General features: G+C 33.5%; 1 protein-coding gene across 7 annotated transcripts in view; it reads right to left on the minus strand.

The window, feature by feature from the left end:
- The window catches only part of LOC114876112, a 96633-nt gene that overhangs the window by 53890 nt on the left and 23490 nt on the right, over positions 1 to 19253 (minus strand). For 3 of the 7 annotated variants that reach the window (XM_029187197.2, XM_029187192.2, XM_029187193.2), the window contains exons 2-5: positions 10381 to 10532; positions 9990 to 10066; positions 9801 to 9872; positions 1243 to 1329 (exon numbers count right to left, since the gene is read on the minus strand). In XM_029187197.2, coding sequence (XP_029043030.2) covers positions 1243 to 1329; positions 9801 to 9872; positions 9990 to 10066; positions 10381 to 10532 — 388 coding nt within the window. Of the gene's footprint in view, positions 1 to 1242; positions 1330 to 9800; positions 9873 to 9989; positions 10067 to 10380; positions 10563 to 11357; positions 11729 to 16168; positions 16306 to 19253 lie in introns of those variants that run through there. The other 4 variants (XM_029187196.2, XM_029187195.2, XM_029187194.2 and 1 more) reach the window with 4 other exon arrangements.

A 19253-nucleotide genomic window follows, 5' to 3' on the forward strand; every position in this document is an offset into this window, starting at 1 on the left:
TTCATGCTCATATTATGTAATAAATAGAATATGCTTTTGAAGTTTGACCACCTATTTTAGAAATACTCTCATTGAAATATCTAGGCAAAATTATGAACTATAAACTGTGTACCTATGCAAGATCAGTCATGCAATTAAGATGGACCACAACTCTGGTTTCGTTGAAAGTAAAACAAAATAAAGAAAAAAAAAGATATTACGTTTTTTCTGAAGTTTTTGAGTACAGTATCAGAAAAATTTTATGTATGATTAATATTGTACGAATTGGAAATTAAAAAAATGTTTAGTTCACAGCATCTATCAAGTATTCAGAGCTGAAAGGGTTAAAATTTTTGCGATTAAGGCGGTTAAAGAACGTTGACGTTTTGATAACGCTTTCTCGCATAATTAAATAATAATTTTTAGCAACAATCCTGAGCTCATCGTCCACTTCAATCGAAATGGCACGATAAATAAATTATTTTATACTTTAGCTTTTGTAAATTTAATGGATAAATTAATGCGGGATATAAGCGGGAAAAAAATCATACCTGATCTGATTAATTTCAAGAAAATTACTAACAAGAACAATATTCTTGCAAATTTTACTGCTAAAATGTTGAATATTTTTCATAAAAATTCGTACATGGTATTTGTACATGTCAATATAAAAGAAAAACAAATCACTATTGCATGAATTACACGTATATTCATATTTTGCATCCCTATGATCTAATAATCTGTATCAACCTTAAGAGCTACTTTCATCCCTTTAAAGTTGATAATTTACAATACAAAAGCAAAAAATATTATACTAAAAGATAATACACTTTATAAGAAAAAATTCTATCATATTAACCCTTTGTACCTTGTTGAACAATTTATGTATTTTTATTTTATAATCCATAATTATAAAATTATTTCAACACTAAAATTATAATTATTTCTTCACAAAATCTAAGAAAAATTTTGAAACAAATTACAACAAATAGTGTACAAAAGGTCAATATTTTCGTCCACTGGAGTACTGCAATTTGCATGTTTGAATGTTCAAAAATAATGCAATGGCGATAAGTTAGTCTTTGAAATGATATGAAATCGTGATTTTGATGCTTCGTTCGAATGAAACTAGCAAATGCGAATAATGCGAAGGAGAAAAGAAATTGATATTCCTTGCGATCGTGCAACAAGCATGACTCAGGCTAGCATTCCAAGAATATTGCCTGTTAATTGAGTGACAGTCATAAAAATTGCTATTCTTACTTGTTTTAGCTTCGTCTCGTTTGTCAATCAAGGAGCTCTTCGGACCACCGTTTTGATTGGCGTAGCTTCGATCGGGTTTTGTGTCATCTGAAAAGAGAATGCACTACATGTAAAACACTTTTCGTAACTCGTCAAGATGGTAAATATTTTTTCACAACAATTACACTCTTCAACACGTATTTAAGCCACTAACTTTAGTTTCTCTATTATCTATTAAAAATATATGGATATAAGACTTTAAAAGAGAATCTAATTACACCATGTAATAGAATAGACAATGAATGATCTTGGACTGGCTGTTACAACTGTCAGATAACAATGTAATTAAAAATATTCGAGCAAATATGCAGACAATATTTCTAAAAAGTAAAATATGAAATGAAGCAGCTTCGAGAAGTAAATTAGTTGTGGAGGTTTCTATCTCGAGAATATACTGTCAGTCTAATAGAAAGCATACTTTGGAAATGACAGGTAATTATAAACAACTGTGACTAGACTTCATTTCAGTACTTGTTGATTTTCTGAACTATTTCTCAAATAAGAAAACAAAATATGTATATCTCAATTTTCTAGAGAGTTTACCATCACTGAGAAAGCATACAATCAAAAAATACCTAATCAAAAAATTACTTTAATCTTCTAATCACTCTTGTAATTCCAATCACAGAATTAAAATTATGCGGATGCCAATGGTAAGTTACATGTAACACGTCAATTTTCTTCTCCTTCAGCACTCAAAGAATAAATTCCAAACTCCAACACACGTAATTACAAAATGCAGGAATTTCAAGGTAAGGAATTAAAGACCGAAGACAATATTCAACGGACCTAGTGCGTAAGAAATCCATGAAGAGTGGCGATAGAGCCGATTACAGAGGCCGAATGAAACGTTAACGGATCACAAATCAGCGACATGGCCTGTAAGGTCCATGAATCGCGGGAATGGACTGAGCGTGAACAGATCTACCAGCCGTGGAACATGCTCCTGTCCCCACCCACGCGTGTATACCGTCAACCTGTGTTGTTTGTACACATGCTTACGAATCAGAGTTTCTCAAACTGTTCCAGGGTTAACCTCATGGAACCGTGCTTTTACCCTTTCACAACTAAAAGTGGCGATAGTCGTACAACGTCAAACGCTCACTGCAGGGGCTGGAATTTAAATTTTCACCGAGGGATTAATGATACGACGGGCCCTAATTTTAATTAATTAAGCCTCAAATCCCTAACTGCCCATCAGGAATTTCCCTGAATTTCCAATGGTTAGTACACACCCCAGTAACCCCTGGCTCACTGTATAACGGAGGTGTCTCTACTCAGCCACCGCTGATCCCTCATTGTATATTAAGGGTGATTACAGTCAATAGCTAGCTTCTGAACTGAATTATTTGACAATATAATACTAGGTTGCATATTGCTAAACTGCACATTATCATTGAAACCATATTAAAATTGAAATGAAAAGTTCTCCCTTACTCTGTCTACCCTTCAGACACCATGCCTTTGATTATCCTCTGTTTCTTTCAATATCAAATTAATTAGCAAATTAAGCAAATTAAATTAATAATTATGTACCTCGTTTCCAAGCTTTTAAATTTCACTTTTCTAGAAGTCGCATAGGGTTGAAAAAAAGATGCTTTTGCATACTTAATAATTATAATAATTAGGGTATCTTATCTCCAAGAATGATTATTTAAATCGCGTCGACGTTTTGCATTTTGCTACACGCTAATTTTGCGATCGAATTAACTGTGTTTCCTCTGAGCTCAACAGAAGCTGCTCCCACTTTTATAATTGCCACTGTTGTCCTTCACTCTTCAATAATTTCATCTCATTATAGGATCAATTACGTAATTAAGAAGCGTAATGTATATCACTGTTTCAGAATGATCCTTTATGCAAAATTAGACGAAAAGAATAACTACTACAATTATGTTCAAATGGTTTCGATGAAACAAATTGTAATTATTTAATTAATTGCCACGCAAAAGCTAAAGAAAAGTTTTATTTCGATAAATAATTTCGTTATTCCTATTTCAAGTACTCACTACAAGTATTTCCAATTCGGCGAATCAAAGAATTTCTAATGACACTAGGGATGGATTCCTATGGAAATTCAAGCGCTATTCAAACACGAATGACGAATTCCTATGGAAATTCAAACGTCAACCAAATATAGGTCAGTGACCATGTTAAACCACATTATTAGTATATCTACCCTGTTCTTCTCTACATCGAATAATTCTGCTAACGAACACCTATTCTTTCTACAAATTTTCGACCTATTCGAATTCAAAACTGTAAAATCGCAAAAAAAAAGAATGCTTTCTCCTTCACAATAGTCAGTTCGAATTGAAAGTTCAAAGAACTGAAAATCGAACGGTAATTTCTGTATCGAATTTAGGTGACACGTGATGTAACGAAAAGTGTGGAAAAATGGATGGGTGTGCTCAGCACTGTAGTCGTTCCGTATTGTTTACTCGGAAGGAAGTTCAACTCGGAAGTGGCACTATTCATGAACCTCGTACGAGGGGTGGAGAGACACACAGACCTCATCCATCGTAGTGCGTCACCGTGTACTTATGTTTACCTCGAATCTTTGTGTGGGTACACCCCACAAACGAGCTGAGGTGTGTTTAATGCAACACGTACGTTGGTGTGTGTATGCGCACAAGTTTGATGTAAAAACGTCATTTAGGGGACTGGCTGTGCAAGCGTGACTCGAAATTGTGTACCTAGACGGTTGTTGCTGGATTCTCTACAGAGTTTCTCAAATTTTGTTCACCTTCACCTTTTATTTTTATTTGCTTTACTTGCTTGTTTAAAGGGATATATACATTTAACTCGATCTCTATTTCAAATATATTCAAATCTGCTACTGCATTGGTCCAATATCAAAAAGTACGAAAAATATAATACAACTTTAAAGTATAATAGCAACTTTCGTTTGCAAATATCTCAAAATCTCAAAATGCAACTATCGCAAAAAATGAACAAAATCGGTGGGGTTGATGAGATATCGATAATTACCCTAACTTTGTTTGAAAATAGCTAATACACAAGTAGAGTACGATTCGGTGTGATTCGCTATATAAAATGAATTAAAAATAATCCGACTATTATAATCAAATTTCAGCTACTGTTATCAATTGTAATAGCTACACTTAGGAAAAACGATAAGAATTCTTAAAAATTCCTACTAGATGTATCTTTTCTTCGAAAATTACTTTTAACCGAAACATGCCTTTTATCTTTTACACGACAAGAATTCTTAGAAAATACGTGAATAGATCTTTCCTTGAAACGTACCCTTTATCGCTTCAAAACATATTATTGTAGTATTAAATTCAAATTAATAGTAAATTAAATTCAATAATATTTAATAAACACTTTTTAATCTGTATTTAATGTGTAATCACCTAATGATTGTTATGAAAAATTATTGGTCCCAAAGTGATCATAATAAGCGGATTCTATTATAGCTCGCTATAATGTACCGGGATTAAATCTGTGTAGAGTTTGAAAGTAATAAATAATGACTTATAATTAGAATGAAGCTTAAGGATCCCTAACAAGGGTTCGGCTTCTGAGCCGTGGAGGACGCATAGGCAAAGGACGAAAGATGGAAGATGAGGCTGCGGAAATGCGGGCTTGGCCCCTTCGGGGCATGACGCCCAACGGCGCACCCATCGAAGGCGCGTTAACGCGTCGGCGTCGGGTTCGTTCGACGCTGATGGTCATACGTCGATTACCAGTGTCCAAGTGTGTTCGTAAAAAAGTAATATCGCTGCTTGAAATACCGTGAAGCGATAAATACTCGACACTGATCGGCATTGCACAACGTACCGTTGCGTTTTATAAAATTAATGATTTTATTCATTCGACAGTAAAATTCAGAATAAAACTTGATTCATGTAACATTTGTAGTAAAAAATGTATACTCAAAATTTATACTGAATTAACAGTAACTTATATAAAATTTAACAATAGCTTTGGATACCATTGATCATCGTATAAATAATTTAAAGCAGCATTGAAAATTAAAAATTAATTTTTAATATCTTTAATAATTCAAACTAGATAAATTTGCTATTTGCTGAAAAAGTCTATGTAGAATTTATTAGGCTATGAATTTTAGAGAAAGGAAAAGAATGCACTGCTTTGGGATCATTACGTAGAGATATCGATAAAAGCAATTTCACTTTATCGATTTCTTCTTGGAAATACCAAAGTATCTTTGCTAGTGCTATTAAGTAATACATGCCTTCTATCACGAAAGCTATTGCTGAAATTAGAACACACACAGTGACCCATATTTACTTCCTTCTAGGTTTCTCATTACGCTAAGTGTTCAAATTTCAAGTATCTATTCGTTATCAATACGTGACTTTCTAAAGTATCATAACTTGCCAAATAAATTGCAATTATACTTTTCTATTGAAAATATGAACAAAGAACTAAACTGAAAACTGTATTTTATATAAAGTATTTAATATCAATAAATTGGAAATTGATTTTGTATTATAAATTTTATATATGAATATCTTTCATAAAGAATGAAAGAGAGAAGTTGAATGAATCGATTAAAATCTTTATCGAGTTCCACTATCAGCAATCTGTAGTTTAATGGTTCTTGACCGGAGGGTAAGCAACCCTCAAGAAGTAATTTAGCACGTTTTAATGGTTATTAGGGTATTGAACTGTGACATAATTAACATTCAGGAGTTTAGCTAACAAAGAACTACGATAAAATCCTGGGAATAATGTGAATTCTTTAAAAAAAGGAACATCAAATTTATTATTGAAAGAACGAAGGGGTGTTCAACACCTTAATTATATGAAATATTGTAACTAATGTATCCGAATAATCTGAACAATTTCAGCACGGCTAAATAATTGGAAAATTATATTGAAATTTATCTGAAAATATTTAAACTATTTTACTGAACTTGCAGAATTTCGCACCAACGAGATGCAGTTAAAAAAAGAAATAAAATATTGCACGAATTTAATACGACATTTAATCTTGATTTTTATTATAGAACGTTCACAATATGAACATTTATTACTTCTGAAATAATTATGATATTTCCACACAGAAAAAGTAAAACTGAAATCGATTAGTATTCAGATATTAATAACTGCAATAATAAGTCCAATGAAAAGCTCCAAACATTTAATTAAAAAGAAGATCACTGGATATGTAACAACCTAATATCACCTCTATTTATATACAATTTTTCTATATTAAATTAAAATTGTTATTATAATAAACGAAACAAAAATAACTAAAAATCATTCTCAAATATTCATAAATAAACGACCTAAATAATCTTCAAATAAAAAAACCACCCATCAAAATTTATTTCGTCTTTTATACATATTTAATCAAGTTGCAAAAATTGTAACCAATTTCTGAAAAAGATATCTTCCACATTTGCATATTTGAAATATTCCATTTATTCCATAGTTTACCATTTTTTGCGGTGACAACGGGCAGCTTATCGAAGCTTCCATCAGAGCAGACACCTTCCTTTATCCATGCAGAATCCGATAAAATATCTTCCTCGTGAACTACATCCGGTGCATCAATTTTTTTCCGCATTAAACAACTTCTCGTCCTTTCTTCATCCATCGTTTCCTTCCCTTCCTCGTCCAATACATCCTTGTCTTCATTCTCATCCTCGAAACGTACGCTTTTGCATTCTTTAACATCGTCGAACAAAATACTGCGAACAGCTTTCATTTTCTTGCTTTTCAAAATCGGTGCTCGAACAAATAGATCAATCACGGTTCTTTCAATATCCAAACTTTCGTCGTTACAAAATCTGAATCCAGATTTCCTCTTTCCGCTTACTTTTAGAATACCCGAATCAGGATTTTTCATTTTTCCATAGATTTTAGAATGGTAAAATTCATCAGTGGTTTCCGGTATGGCCACGGTATTCATTCTTCTGAAATCCAACGTGTTTAGCTTGTTTTCAAAGTTTTGCCTAGTTTCGTCGCTTCTGAAACTGGCCGGAGGTTCGATGAGAAACTTCATCGCTTCCAGGTGTTCGTAGTATTCACGCTCGAGTTCTCTGCTTCCGTTTCCGTCTTCCTTACAACCGTTAACCAGAGTCCTTGAATTATTTTTTCTGGACCCTACGAAAACCGCCTCACGATTCTTATATCTTGATCTTTTTACTCTGTTTCTAGCCAGCTCTCGTTTTTTCGACCATTTATGAATCTCCAACCTATTTCTAGCTTCGATTGTTCTATTTCGCTTCCAGGATGAGCGAAGAAAACGTAGCATAGATAAGAATCTGGAGCCTGGATTCCCGAACGTCAACTTCCGTTTAGATTTCGGGTGATATGAACGTCTGTCGGGTCGTTTCGTGGTGACCAAAGGGTCTGGTGTTTGGAATGAGATTTTTGAAGTTCCTGTGTCTTCCGTGTTGGTAAAACATTTTGAACAATTGAAAAATTTCATTTTTGAAATATGATGGGAATTTGCTTTCTCAAAAATGCGATCATTGGATGGTTTGATGTCTAGAAATAATATCGCCTGCAATATCTCATCCGATGTCTTTGTGATTAAAATGAAACGTTTAATGCACGTTTTATTGACTGTTTGAAGATACAGCTAGTAGCTAGTGATGAGCTGTTAATTGCTTCGAATCATTTTAACCTTTGAACAACGGAGCCTGGGTCCCTCTCCATGGTCCGCCGTCCGGGCGTTAAACGCTCATTATTTGAGACCCTCGAATAATTTCTGAATTAGGCATTTTATGAGGTGATCATAATGATTGGAACCAACTTAACACAATGCATCCTTTGTAATACTCACCATCACCATATAAAAAGAAGTTCTATTTATAGTTTACGATTATTTTAGAAATTGATTATCCGACATCTATGAGTTATAAAAATTATAAAATATCTATAAAACATTGTGTTATGCTTATCGTAGACTGACAATGAGTAGAAGTCGAAAATGTGGACAACGAACTTTCAAGAATATTTTACTTTCAACAAGCATCAAATCGATTTAAGAGCATGAAAATTTTGCAAAAGAGAGTCCTGAATGCGCATCACTAGCTACAATCGCAAGGCATTGTGATCGATGAATGTATCCGTTTTCAATCACCAATGAATCTAATAGTTCCGGCCTGAATTACGTAATTCGACTACATAACACGATACACAAAGCGAAATGAACAGGAAAGTTACAGCAGCATTATATGAGACCCGTTTGTTCATTGCACTTTCGACGTTAATTTAACGAAACTGTTCGTTGCAAATCATGCGATAGATTTACCTCCGAGTTTACCAAGTAATTTAAACCAATTACGCACCCACAATACTAATACATCAAACGTTTATCCATTGGGTCTTTCGAGTTCGCAAAATTGAAAGGGTTAAGATATCTATTATATTATCCACTAGATCCGCTATAATCTATTAGAGATTAAGAGGTAGTCTTACTATAATAATTAATCTTTACAAAATTATTATAAACAATTCAATAATAGGTCTTATGCAATGAATACTCTGTAGACACTTAAAATCCCTGTTCATCTTATCTTCAAATAGATCATCAACCAGATAACGCATTCACTGAACCTCTATCAACACGTGTTCACACATTAGATTTAACCGAGGCAACATTTCCACAAGTAAACAAGAACCCTCCGACTTTTGACTTTCCCTCTATAAATCGAGGAATTTTCACGCGACTAATCAAAGAATCGACCCTTCGGATCGAGAAAGTAAAAAGGAAGAATCAAACACACCGGACAAAGCGTCTTCGAGTACTGACAGAAAGGTGGGTCAGACGGAGGTTCGAAAAGGAGGAAGAGGGTCACAGCTAGGGCGTCTTCTAAACGAAGTAGGGTGCGGCGTCGTCGAAGGGTACACAACGAGACCTATCCCCGTGGAGACAGGTGCATCGTGTGTGTGTGTCATTAAAGAACAGGTGTGTCAGTGTTTGTGAACGTGCACAAACGCCAGGGCATAAGTGAACCGTGGGTACACGTTGATCGTCTGCTCGTCGTCGCGTGACGACGCGGCCAATTTGCAGGAAGGGGACGATTTCGTGAATAAAAAAGAGACATGGATACGATTATAGCTGCATTTCCAAGGTACTTTGTCAACGCATTAATCTAACACAATGATCCAGAAAGACATAAAGGCGAAACAATGAAACAATGACTATAGCTCGTTGGACAATGTGAGAGCGCTAATCCTCCTAAACGTCGTTCGTCGGGTGAACAAAATACAAAATACAATGTAAATTAACTGGACACGTTTTTTTATCATTCTCATATCACTGTTTTAGTATGATAAACATACAAGTTCGAAAAAAGTAATTTTTGAGGAGACGAAGAAAACCAATTTCCATAGTGGGCTAAGAAATCGATAAAGTAGCTAAAATTCAATATATTGACAGAATTTTATGTGACTACTTATTCGGAAGCTCTAAAATATATGAATAAAGGTCTTTGTGTAAAACTTTATTATCGAAATTGATTAAAAAGAGAAAAGGTCGTATAATAAAATGGAAAATATTTACTCACTTAATTCGTTTTTCTTCGTTTCTGACGTTATAACCCGTGTATTCGATGTACTTGTGGTTTTCGTTGTCGTCTCTGTAAAAATAAACATGAAATTTGTAAGAAATCGCGTCGGACATATACAACCCAGTATGCCTGCGGGAGGTTAAAATATACTACAGCTACAAGAGTTATAATAACCGAGGAACTTACTATTGAGAATCTCGGTGGTAGTATTTTCTTGCAAACTACTTTTGTAAATTCGTCTTTTGGGCGAGCCAATGTTTTCCCTGTAAACAGAAACAAGCAAGCTTTTATATATAAATCTGAAATTGTTACTATGCTTTGCATTTTGGAATTTACATTATTCGTTAAGAAACGTTTCATATACTATCATAAGAGAATTTTCAATTTGTTTTACTATGAAGTGTACAATCTTTTCTTTGGAAAATAAAAAGATTAAAAAATCTATTATTTAATATGATACAATTTAAAAAATTCATTATAAATATCTTCATATAATAAAAGTTATTTTAAATAACATACTTTTATAAACTCATTAAAATACACAACAAGTAGAAGAAGATTATTCAAAAGAACTTACAGATTCAAACCAAGCTTCAAATGCTCCCCAGCATTTCGTAAGAGTGCATGTGCCTCGCTGTTCGTTAAATCTCGGGTACTTCTTCCATTTATGCTGCTAATTAAATCACCCTCTCTCACCCCCTGTTGGGCCGCTTTGCTGCCTGGATTAACCTGCAACGTCCATTCAGATATGTTCTTCAACTAGGAGAAAATTTGAAAGGTATTCATATTTAGCTTTTAATTTAAAAATACATCATACGATATGACTTTTTAATTGCTCTTTGTATTTAATATGAACTGTATTAATTATGCTGACATTAAACCTGATTTTAAAACGATAGTTGTAATTTCAATTTTTAATAAAAAGTGGAGGAAAAGCAAATACGTATACAGTTTTTAAAAAATTGTGAAAAGAAACCAGTACTTTATGTAACTGAGTTATGATTCCCTTTACAGTTGTCTAGTACAAAATTATTTTTCTAAATGTAGATCTCACAGTAATATTTATTATTATTTTCATCCTAAAATAAATCTGTTTTTAGCAAAATTTTGCAGTTTCCTTTTAACCTGTCATTCCCCCAAAATAATTTTAATTAAATTTCCCTGTGCTTAACCGAAGCTACACTAATATGGATTTAAGAAATAGGCCAACTTTGGTTTTTACAATTAGGTTAATGGCACTTAAGGAAATGGTGCAGCCATTAAGCTTTGCTCAGGGTGCAACGCGCGGTGGAGACTATCATAACTTCGTTAAATATGTATATTTTTTAATCAAACAATTCTTAAATACTGTCCAAAATAAGTGTAATCGAACACCTTATCAACAACAATTCAACGAGATTTGTAGATAATGCAAAAATTCATCAGTAAGTACTTAATTGTTTGAACTTCCATCCGGTTCGAACGACTATGCTTTCGAAAATTCATCTATAAAAATGGTCCTATTACCTCGAAATTAACTTATTGAACTCTACATTGGTGCTCTAAGGTTCTCACCGTGTAACTGCACTTTCGTTTCCCTGACACTCGGAACTTCAGCATCTTGGAAACTTCCTGGATGTCCCCGAGCTTGTCGATACGTCAATGAGAACAACGGCAAAGGACCGAGCAATTCGTAACTTCGTTTCCTACTTTCTTTTTCAACTTTTCTAAGGCTAACAAAGTTTCGCTGCCTTAATTGAACAGGAAGCTGTTTTCTGCAAAAAGATACCCTTCGTCTGGATGTCACCGCAGTTGGAAAATATTGATCCAGGAAGTTGCAAGGTAACTACTTTGACCCTCTTTATTTTGTGAAATGTATAAAATGGTTCAGCAACTGAATATAATCCTACTATAACAGTATCCCAATTGCGTTTTCAATTCCAAAGCTACGAGAAAAATTGTTCAAAGATTATTCTACCCTCTGCATACCAATTATTCTAATTAATATTTCAAAATATCCAAGAAGATCGAAAACTGAATTTTCTGAAAAATAAATTTACATACAAAAAAATGTAACTCCATCATTTTTATTAATTTTCTTATATTCATCAGCTTCCCACTTGAAGCATCCTGTATAAGACTTTCATTCTTATTTCCACTCAGAGAAAATGTTGAGGAAATTAATAAAGCAAGAAACGCGAGAAGTATCATTATCTATCATTATCTAACATCAGAATTTTTCATCTTTCTTAATAAGTTTATGGTTCATCCAATAAGTTGAAGTAATAAAAGTCGGCGTGACAGCTAAGAAATAAACGATCGCACGGCAGCACGCGAAACATGATCGTTAATTAGAGAAATATCAAGTTTCTTGAAGTTACAAGAAGTTTCTCAATCAAAAGTCACCTACAACGCCTTTCATAAGTTTTCAGACGCTCTGCCCAGGAAACTAATTACCAAACACAATTAATAGCGAGCTCGTGTGAAAAATATTAACGATAATAATGGGGATCTCTAATCAAAAGTTATAGTCGTGTGTCATCAGAGACTGAGAAAATTTTTGAAAAAGAGAACGAATGTATCGATGTTTAGGCTTTTTTAATTCGAAAAAATATACGATAAGTACCTCGTATTATTTATGGACAGAATAAAAAAATACTTCAACTGATGTATAACAAAGTACACAATTCCATTTTAAAAAATGAAGATGATTTTTTCAAATTGAAAAAAAAAGAGAAACTATTTTTTATAATAGGGAAAGAGCTAACTTACCGACTTAAATAAATCTGTAACTCTAGCTATGCCCGCTGTATTCGAAAAGCGGAGAATCCCTGAACTACCAAGGAAAATATCTAGCATTTACCGATTCAGTACTATTGTTCTTTTATAATAAATTCGCATTGTTTATTTAATATTTCTACAATTAATTAGAGGAAACTCTTTATCATTCAGTTTAATTTAATTAAATAACAAGAAAAATTCCTGGAACATTCGTCGGAAGTACATGTCAAACGAATTCCTGCATGTTAAATTTAATTTAAATTCATTTAACGAAGGTATAATGATGACTTTTGTTATGAAACAAGTTCTACGAATAAACGTGTACGATGAAATACGCTGATAAGTAAATGTAATTAAGGAATTCGTTAATTTTGAGAATAGAACTTTCTCCCTGATCCTCCTGGGTCACACAAATTGTTGGCAAACCAACTTTGGTCCGCATACATTATGTATCTGTGCTTCGTGCATTCGAACAAATTAATTTGTTGGCGCTGGGAGACGTCGTTATCATTAATTAAAATTATTACGTAAGTTGCAGGCGACGAAAATGTATATTGCCCTTTATTGTAATTTACTTTCAACACAGGAAATGCAAACTAAACGTATCGATAACTAAATTTATACATATTGTAAATATTAATTTCAATTATTGCACCACAAAGATACATATTAAATCAAATGTAGACACGTAACCAATAGTACTGTTTTAATTAAATTTTATTGATAACCATTTCCAATAACTGTTCAATTACTTTCGCCCCCAACTGTACGTAGCTCATACAAGAAGGTAAAAATGGTAAAAACGTACGAATTCGCTGGCGGCGATGTAACAACCTATTCCCATGTTCACTTATTTCATTCCTGTTTCACAGTTTGTAACATCACGATATTGACGCCTCCCATATCATCATCGCGAATTTTTCATCGTTTCTCTCACGATTCTACTACCCAAGGTTCGCACTACATCCTTCAAGAATTTTCTTCGAACACCGTGTTCCACTTTCTTCGTGAAAACCTTTTCCAAAGCTTAGACGTGACTTTTCTACAGACAGATAGATGTTAGCAAACCAACACTATAAGAGACAAAAAAAAAGAAAGAAAAATTTACCCAAAGCTTGTTATTTTCATTATGATAATTAACGTGTTAATTACTTTTCGCGCAATGAATACTTGCATCTAACTAAATTTTCACTGTATGCAGTTCTCTAAAATATCTTTTAATAATTTATTCATTTTAGCCAATTTCTGTCATTCGTCTTTGTTAACCCTTTTTGTTAAAATTTCAATTAGTTCCAAAAGATTAGCAACGAGGCTCGAATCGTCCAATGATTAAATACTTCCTTTAATTAAATATCCTGCAATCACAGAAGTGTCTGGGAACGTTTAATGGCTCGATGAATATTTATAATATCATTCGACAGACTGCTGAAGAGTCAAAGGAATCGAGTGGTCTGCTATCGAACGATATTCCTTCACAAACTTCCTATCGATCGGAATATTCCATGAGTCTGACTAGACGAGATTTTACCTGAGAGATTAATATTTAAGCCGTGAAACGAGAAGGATTACAAGCATGAAGAATCACACAGAAATTGATTTAAAACAGATGGTCTATCATAAAAATAATCGGATTGAGTTTAATCTGTACAGAAGCGAACTTGATGAGCATCGAATGAAACAGCAGAAACGAAGAGCGCTCGATGAGGTAGAAAAGTCTAGGATAGAAAGGTAAGTATCTCTTAATCCTCGGATGGCGTACCATACAGAGTCACAATTTTAATTTAATTTTGTATTTCATATTATTTGTTGCTTTCATCTCATTAGTTGTTCAAAGGTTAAAATGTGATATGAATTTACGTCGTCTGTTAAAAAAAAATAATATTGAATTTTTAAAATATACAATAATGGTGTGTATTGGAATACAAAAAATTTCCAAAATGTATTCTTCCTTTGATGATTACATTTCTAGGATCTAAAACTCAAACTGTTAGCCAATGTAATCATTTATTTATTCAAGTACCATTTTTTGTTTCGACGATTAAACGATCGTATTAGAGAATTTTGTAAATATTTGATACGACTCATTACTTAAAATCCCATTTCTTATTTTATACTTAAAATAAATGTTATCATTGAAATTCTATGTAAGTGTATTGAAAAATCCTCGTTTTTTTCCGCTCAAAACGTTCTGAGAGTATCGATTTTGATTGGAAAGCTGGTCATCAGGATTCCACAAGCGTGACAGAGTTATGGGTCAAAGTTCTCGGAAAATAAAGTTGCTTTCTGTAAAATGATAGGAAGGAAAAAATGGAAATGAGCGTTAGAAATCGTTGAACCGTGAATGAACTGAATTGTTACAGAGAATTTTCAACCCTTTGCATACTAATTTCGTTTCCCAGACACGAATAACGTTTCCCGTGTTACATCGAATGAATGTAAAGTAGCATTAAATAAAAATTATTACCTACAAATTATGAATACAGAGGCGATAGTATCGATAAGAAAGAAAAATAAAAAAGTACTAAAGAATTCCAACGTTATTAAAGCCAAAAAATTCTGACGTGTTAATTTTATCCAAGTTAAAGAAAAAGAGGGTGTAAAAATTAACAAACTGCCACAATTATTCTAGTTTGTGGCAATTAACTATGATATAACTGAAATTTAAATTTAGAAAGAGAAAAAGGGACGTGCATCTGGCGAGTAACAAGAAAAGGAAGGGATGCAAGTTTCGTGAAATGCATTATGCATTCAGACAGTTCCTTCCAGCTGGGTCGAGTCAGCGCTTGAAAGGCGGAGGCATTAATTAAAAGGTAGAATGGAGGAAAGCAATTAAACGTATTACACGGAAAAACGGAAAACAGATCTGAATAGCTGGTGTTAAACATCGCTGGTACTTTCCTCGAAACAACACGTAAACGAATATTTTCGGATGAAACCTTTTGAAAATGTGACGACTACTCGTTTGTCGGGAAAACTGTGTCGTCTGAATAGAGAATCATTCTAACTAACGATCATGGTAGCGAAAAAGGAACAAAGGAACACTTGGAAAATGTCATAATTAGTTATTCACTTTGAAATTTGTCGGCAAGGAAGTATTAAGAGAAATTTAAATGAGGATGAAAGAAAATACTTTGGGTAAAGGTAATGAAAAATTATATCACCATAGAAATAGTAGTAACAAAGGAAGAAAACGTAGTGATTGTTTAATATTAGATGAAATTCAATTATCTTCTGATTTTAATAAGCCAATGAAACGGTTGCATTGAATTTTTCTATTAAATTTGAATAAAGATGACTAATTGTAAGTACATAAATTTTTCATTAATGATCTGTATTAGGGATGTGCGGGTACCCGATATAACGGGCTCGAACGGGCTCGGAAAAAATCGGGCGGCAATATAACGAGAGTCTACTGTAATATTAATATTAACTGTGATTTTGGAAAGAGCGTACGACTTCCAGTGTAATGATAAATGTCAAAATTGTAAATAATTAGTTAATTAGAGTTTGGAAGCTTGAAAAATTTTTACCCTCACCGCGGCAATATAACAAGAGTTTACAAAAACAACAAAAAAAAATATTCGAAACACAACAGATGGTCTTACGATTTCCATGGCAGTATGATTAAATCCTGAACTCGGACGATCGAAAGTTAGTTAAGCCGTAACAACCGAGGTCCAGCCTTTGCAGCAACTAATAGAGCAAGCTTCTCGGAGTTAAATGGGATCAGTGACGCGGTGCTCCTACTTGCCGTTAATTACAGAGGCCCTCGTGTCCTATCAATTGTACAAATCATCGATGTCACCGTAAATTAATTCAATTTGGATGCGACGAGAACGTGGTATGTCGACACTAACCTCGCGGTTCACCGTTCAACAGGCAACTTATGCCTTCGTTAGTAGAATATGCCCATCGGAGAGAGACGCCCCTCTGTACGTTATCGGTGAAAAAAACAGGATTTGACAAGAAACAGATGTTACTTTCCACCGATAATCAGTATTCACGCCTAAAAGCTTACACCGTTACGCTTTCACTTCTTCTTTTAATGCGCCATGGGTGCATACTGCACCAAAACGAAAGAGTGATAGTACAGGGCGTTTATGAAAATTCCACTCTGACGCCTGATCTACGAGACTCCTAAGATTATGCTAGACAAAATTATAAGACACCCTGAAAATTATCATAACTAAGGGTTAATATTAAATATTTCATTTATGAAGATCATTTGTTTTTAACTAATATAAGTTAACTTTAATTTTCAAAAAATTAAGTTCATCCCTTAATTAAGGTCTCAAAGAACGAAAAATCGTTTAATTTTAAAAAATTCTAGTAAATTCTGAAAAATTTTATATTCAGTTTCCTAAAAATCAATGATCGCACATGCATAGATCTCGTACAGAACTCATATTCAGGGGCGAGAGATAGAAAATGAAAGAGTCGATGAGGTAATTCGTTTAAAAATATATCGTCTGCGACTGTGGCCAACAAATTTACATGACGCTTCTCGAAACTGATTTCCGTCTTTCCGAAAGCGCAATAAAGTTCAGCTATAGTAACTTCATCTGACGTTATTTCATTAAGCTTTTATTCGCATCATACTGTCTCTTATTTTTACTAACAGAATCTTAAAACGTTCTTTCATGTACGATTTCCTATTTTTTTCTTAAATGTTGCAAAAACATTTTTATTTCTAATCGATATTTAATTGACTTATAAATAATATTTCTTTTTTACGTTAAAAATAAAAGTTTGCAAATAATTAAGTAATGATTACACGCCTTATCTGCGCTAAATTTTGTATTTATATTCTTTAAAATGAAAAGGGTGATTATTTTTTATTATTATACACATTTGACCTAATTGTTTTCGTTCTTTTTTCTCTTTTAACGTTATAGTGACCTTCGACTGATGAGCGCGCGGGAATCTCTGCCCGCTTTAAAATAGCCGGTTACTCGCAGCGTCTCAAGTTTCGCGCGGATTCTGGCGGAAGCTGATACGCGTGGCATACCTTTAAAATCGTTCCTTCTTGCTCCGTCTACCATTCAGTCGATTACGAATTTAGATCGACATTTAGTACGAAATCTATTGATATGCAGATCGAGTATATTCCACGATCACATTGATGATCAATAATTATAAGCCATGATCATACTCCATCCTAATACACTCCCTATCAACGTCATATACAGGGTGTCTGGGATAAGGTGATACAGTCTCGTTATTTCATAATTAATAATTAACGTGTTGACTGTGATAATGAAAAGGGGCGTGTGTTCAACATGTAAAATACATTAAAACTCTAATATTGTAATAAAGGTGGGGAACAATTTATTTTCAAATTTAAGCTTTCAATTTGTTATCTTTTGTTATTAGTGAAAAAAAATCAAGATATAGAAACATAATTCACAAATTTTCAATAAATATTGACATACACATAGTAATGTCAACTACAAACAGTAAGAGGTCATTTCCTTTCGACCCTTTCTTAGCTCAACAGATGCTAATGTGAATGATACACTATTCAATACTACTTGTTACATATGCTCTAGCGTATCTACACGTGTTGTTTTACGTAAGAGCAGCCACCTACGGTCACGCGACCAGCTGTTCGTTCCGAAAAGGTTTAACGAGTTATCCATGGGTGGCCCATGGTGTCAGTAAGGACATATCTTTAATTAACCCTTAGCCTTGCTATTTAATTCGGAGGCCTCAGACCAGGAAACTGTATTATTTTTCATTCAACGTTCTGTATATGCAATAATTATAAAATGAAGGGAAAACAATTTTTATTGCTTTAAAATGAATATATAACAAAGGATTTTCGAAATTGTTCAGTTGATTAGCAAAAAGTGTGGTATATGTTTAGCTAATTGTTCATTGTTTATTCTTCAAAATCAACAATATGTATCAAGTGCGCATCTATTTTAAGACACCCTCTATGTCGTGTTGCTGTACGAAAAGTCTCGTTTATATCTGATCAAGTCTTGAACGATGAGAGCAATCGTTTAAACGTCAAACACATGCTCGAAGCCGCAGCAATGATTGCCAGATAAACATGAAACGTGCTTAAACAGTTCGCGTATAGCTGCATATTCAGTGGCTGGATATTCGGTGATCGATAACGATAGTAATCACGTAGAATATACGAAATATTTAATCTCAAATAAAATTCTACAAATTTTTCCTCTCGGATAATAATTCTCCCTGTGTTTTTAACGTAAATATTACCTAACGCTGTTTTCACTTGAAGAGCAGAAAATGTTTCGTTACTGAATGAACTGTGCCCAGGAGACGGAAAGTTGGCAAACTTTTTAATAACAAACGTTTTTGGCTTAATTCTAATTTATAGTATACCAACTGTTTAGAACTGTACTGACAATGTTAATATCAAAGTCATTCATATTATAGAATAATTTTTTTTTCTTACAAATATTTTATATATATAATAAACAGCACTGTTCAATTAACTAGGACAATTTTTATATTAATTTAAGCTCGAACAAATGATTCACAAAGCTGTAGTCTAATTATTTAATACAATTGACAATGCAGAAAATTAGGGGAAAAAAGCAGAATTAAAAGATCGACATTTTTTGAACGACCCTGTACAACCCTGCACATCAATTTAACCATCGTCGAACTTTGATCGCAATTGCTTGACTCTTCATTCACGTTTCCCGTCCCCACACG

This window comes from Osmia bicornis, chromosome 2 (genome assembly GCF_907164935.1).
Source record: "Osmia bicornis bicornis chromosome 2, iOsmBic2.1, whole genome shotgun sequence".
Lineage (NCBI taxonomy): Eukaryota > Metazoa > Arthropoda > Insecta > Hymenoptera > Megachilidae > Osmia > Osmia bicornis.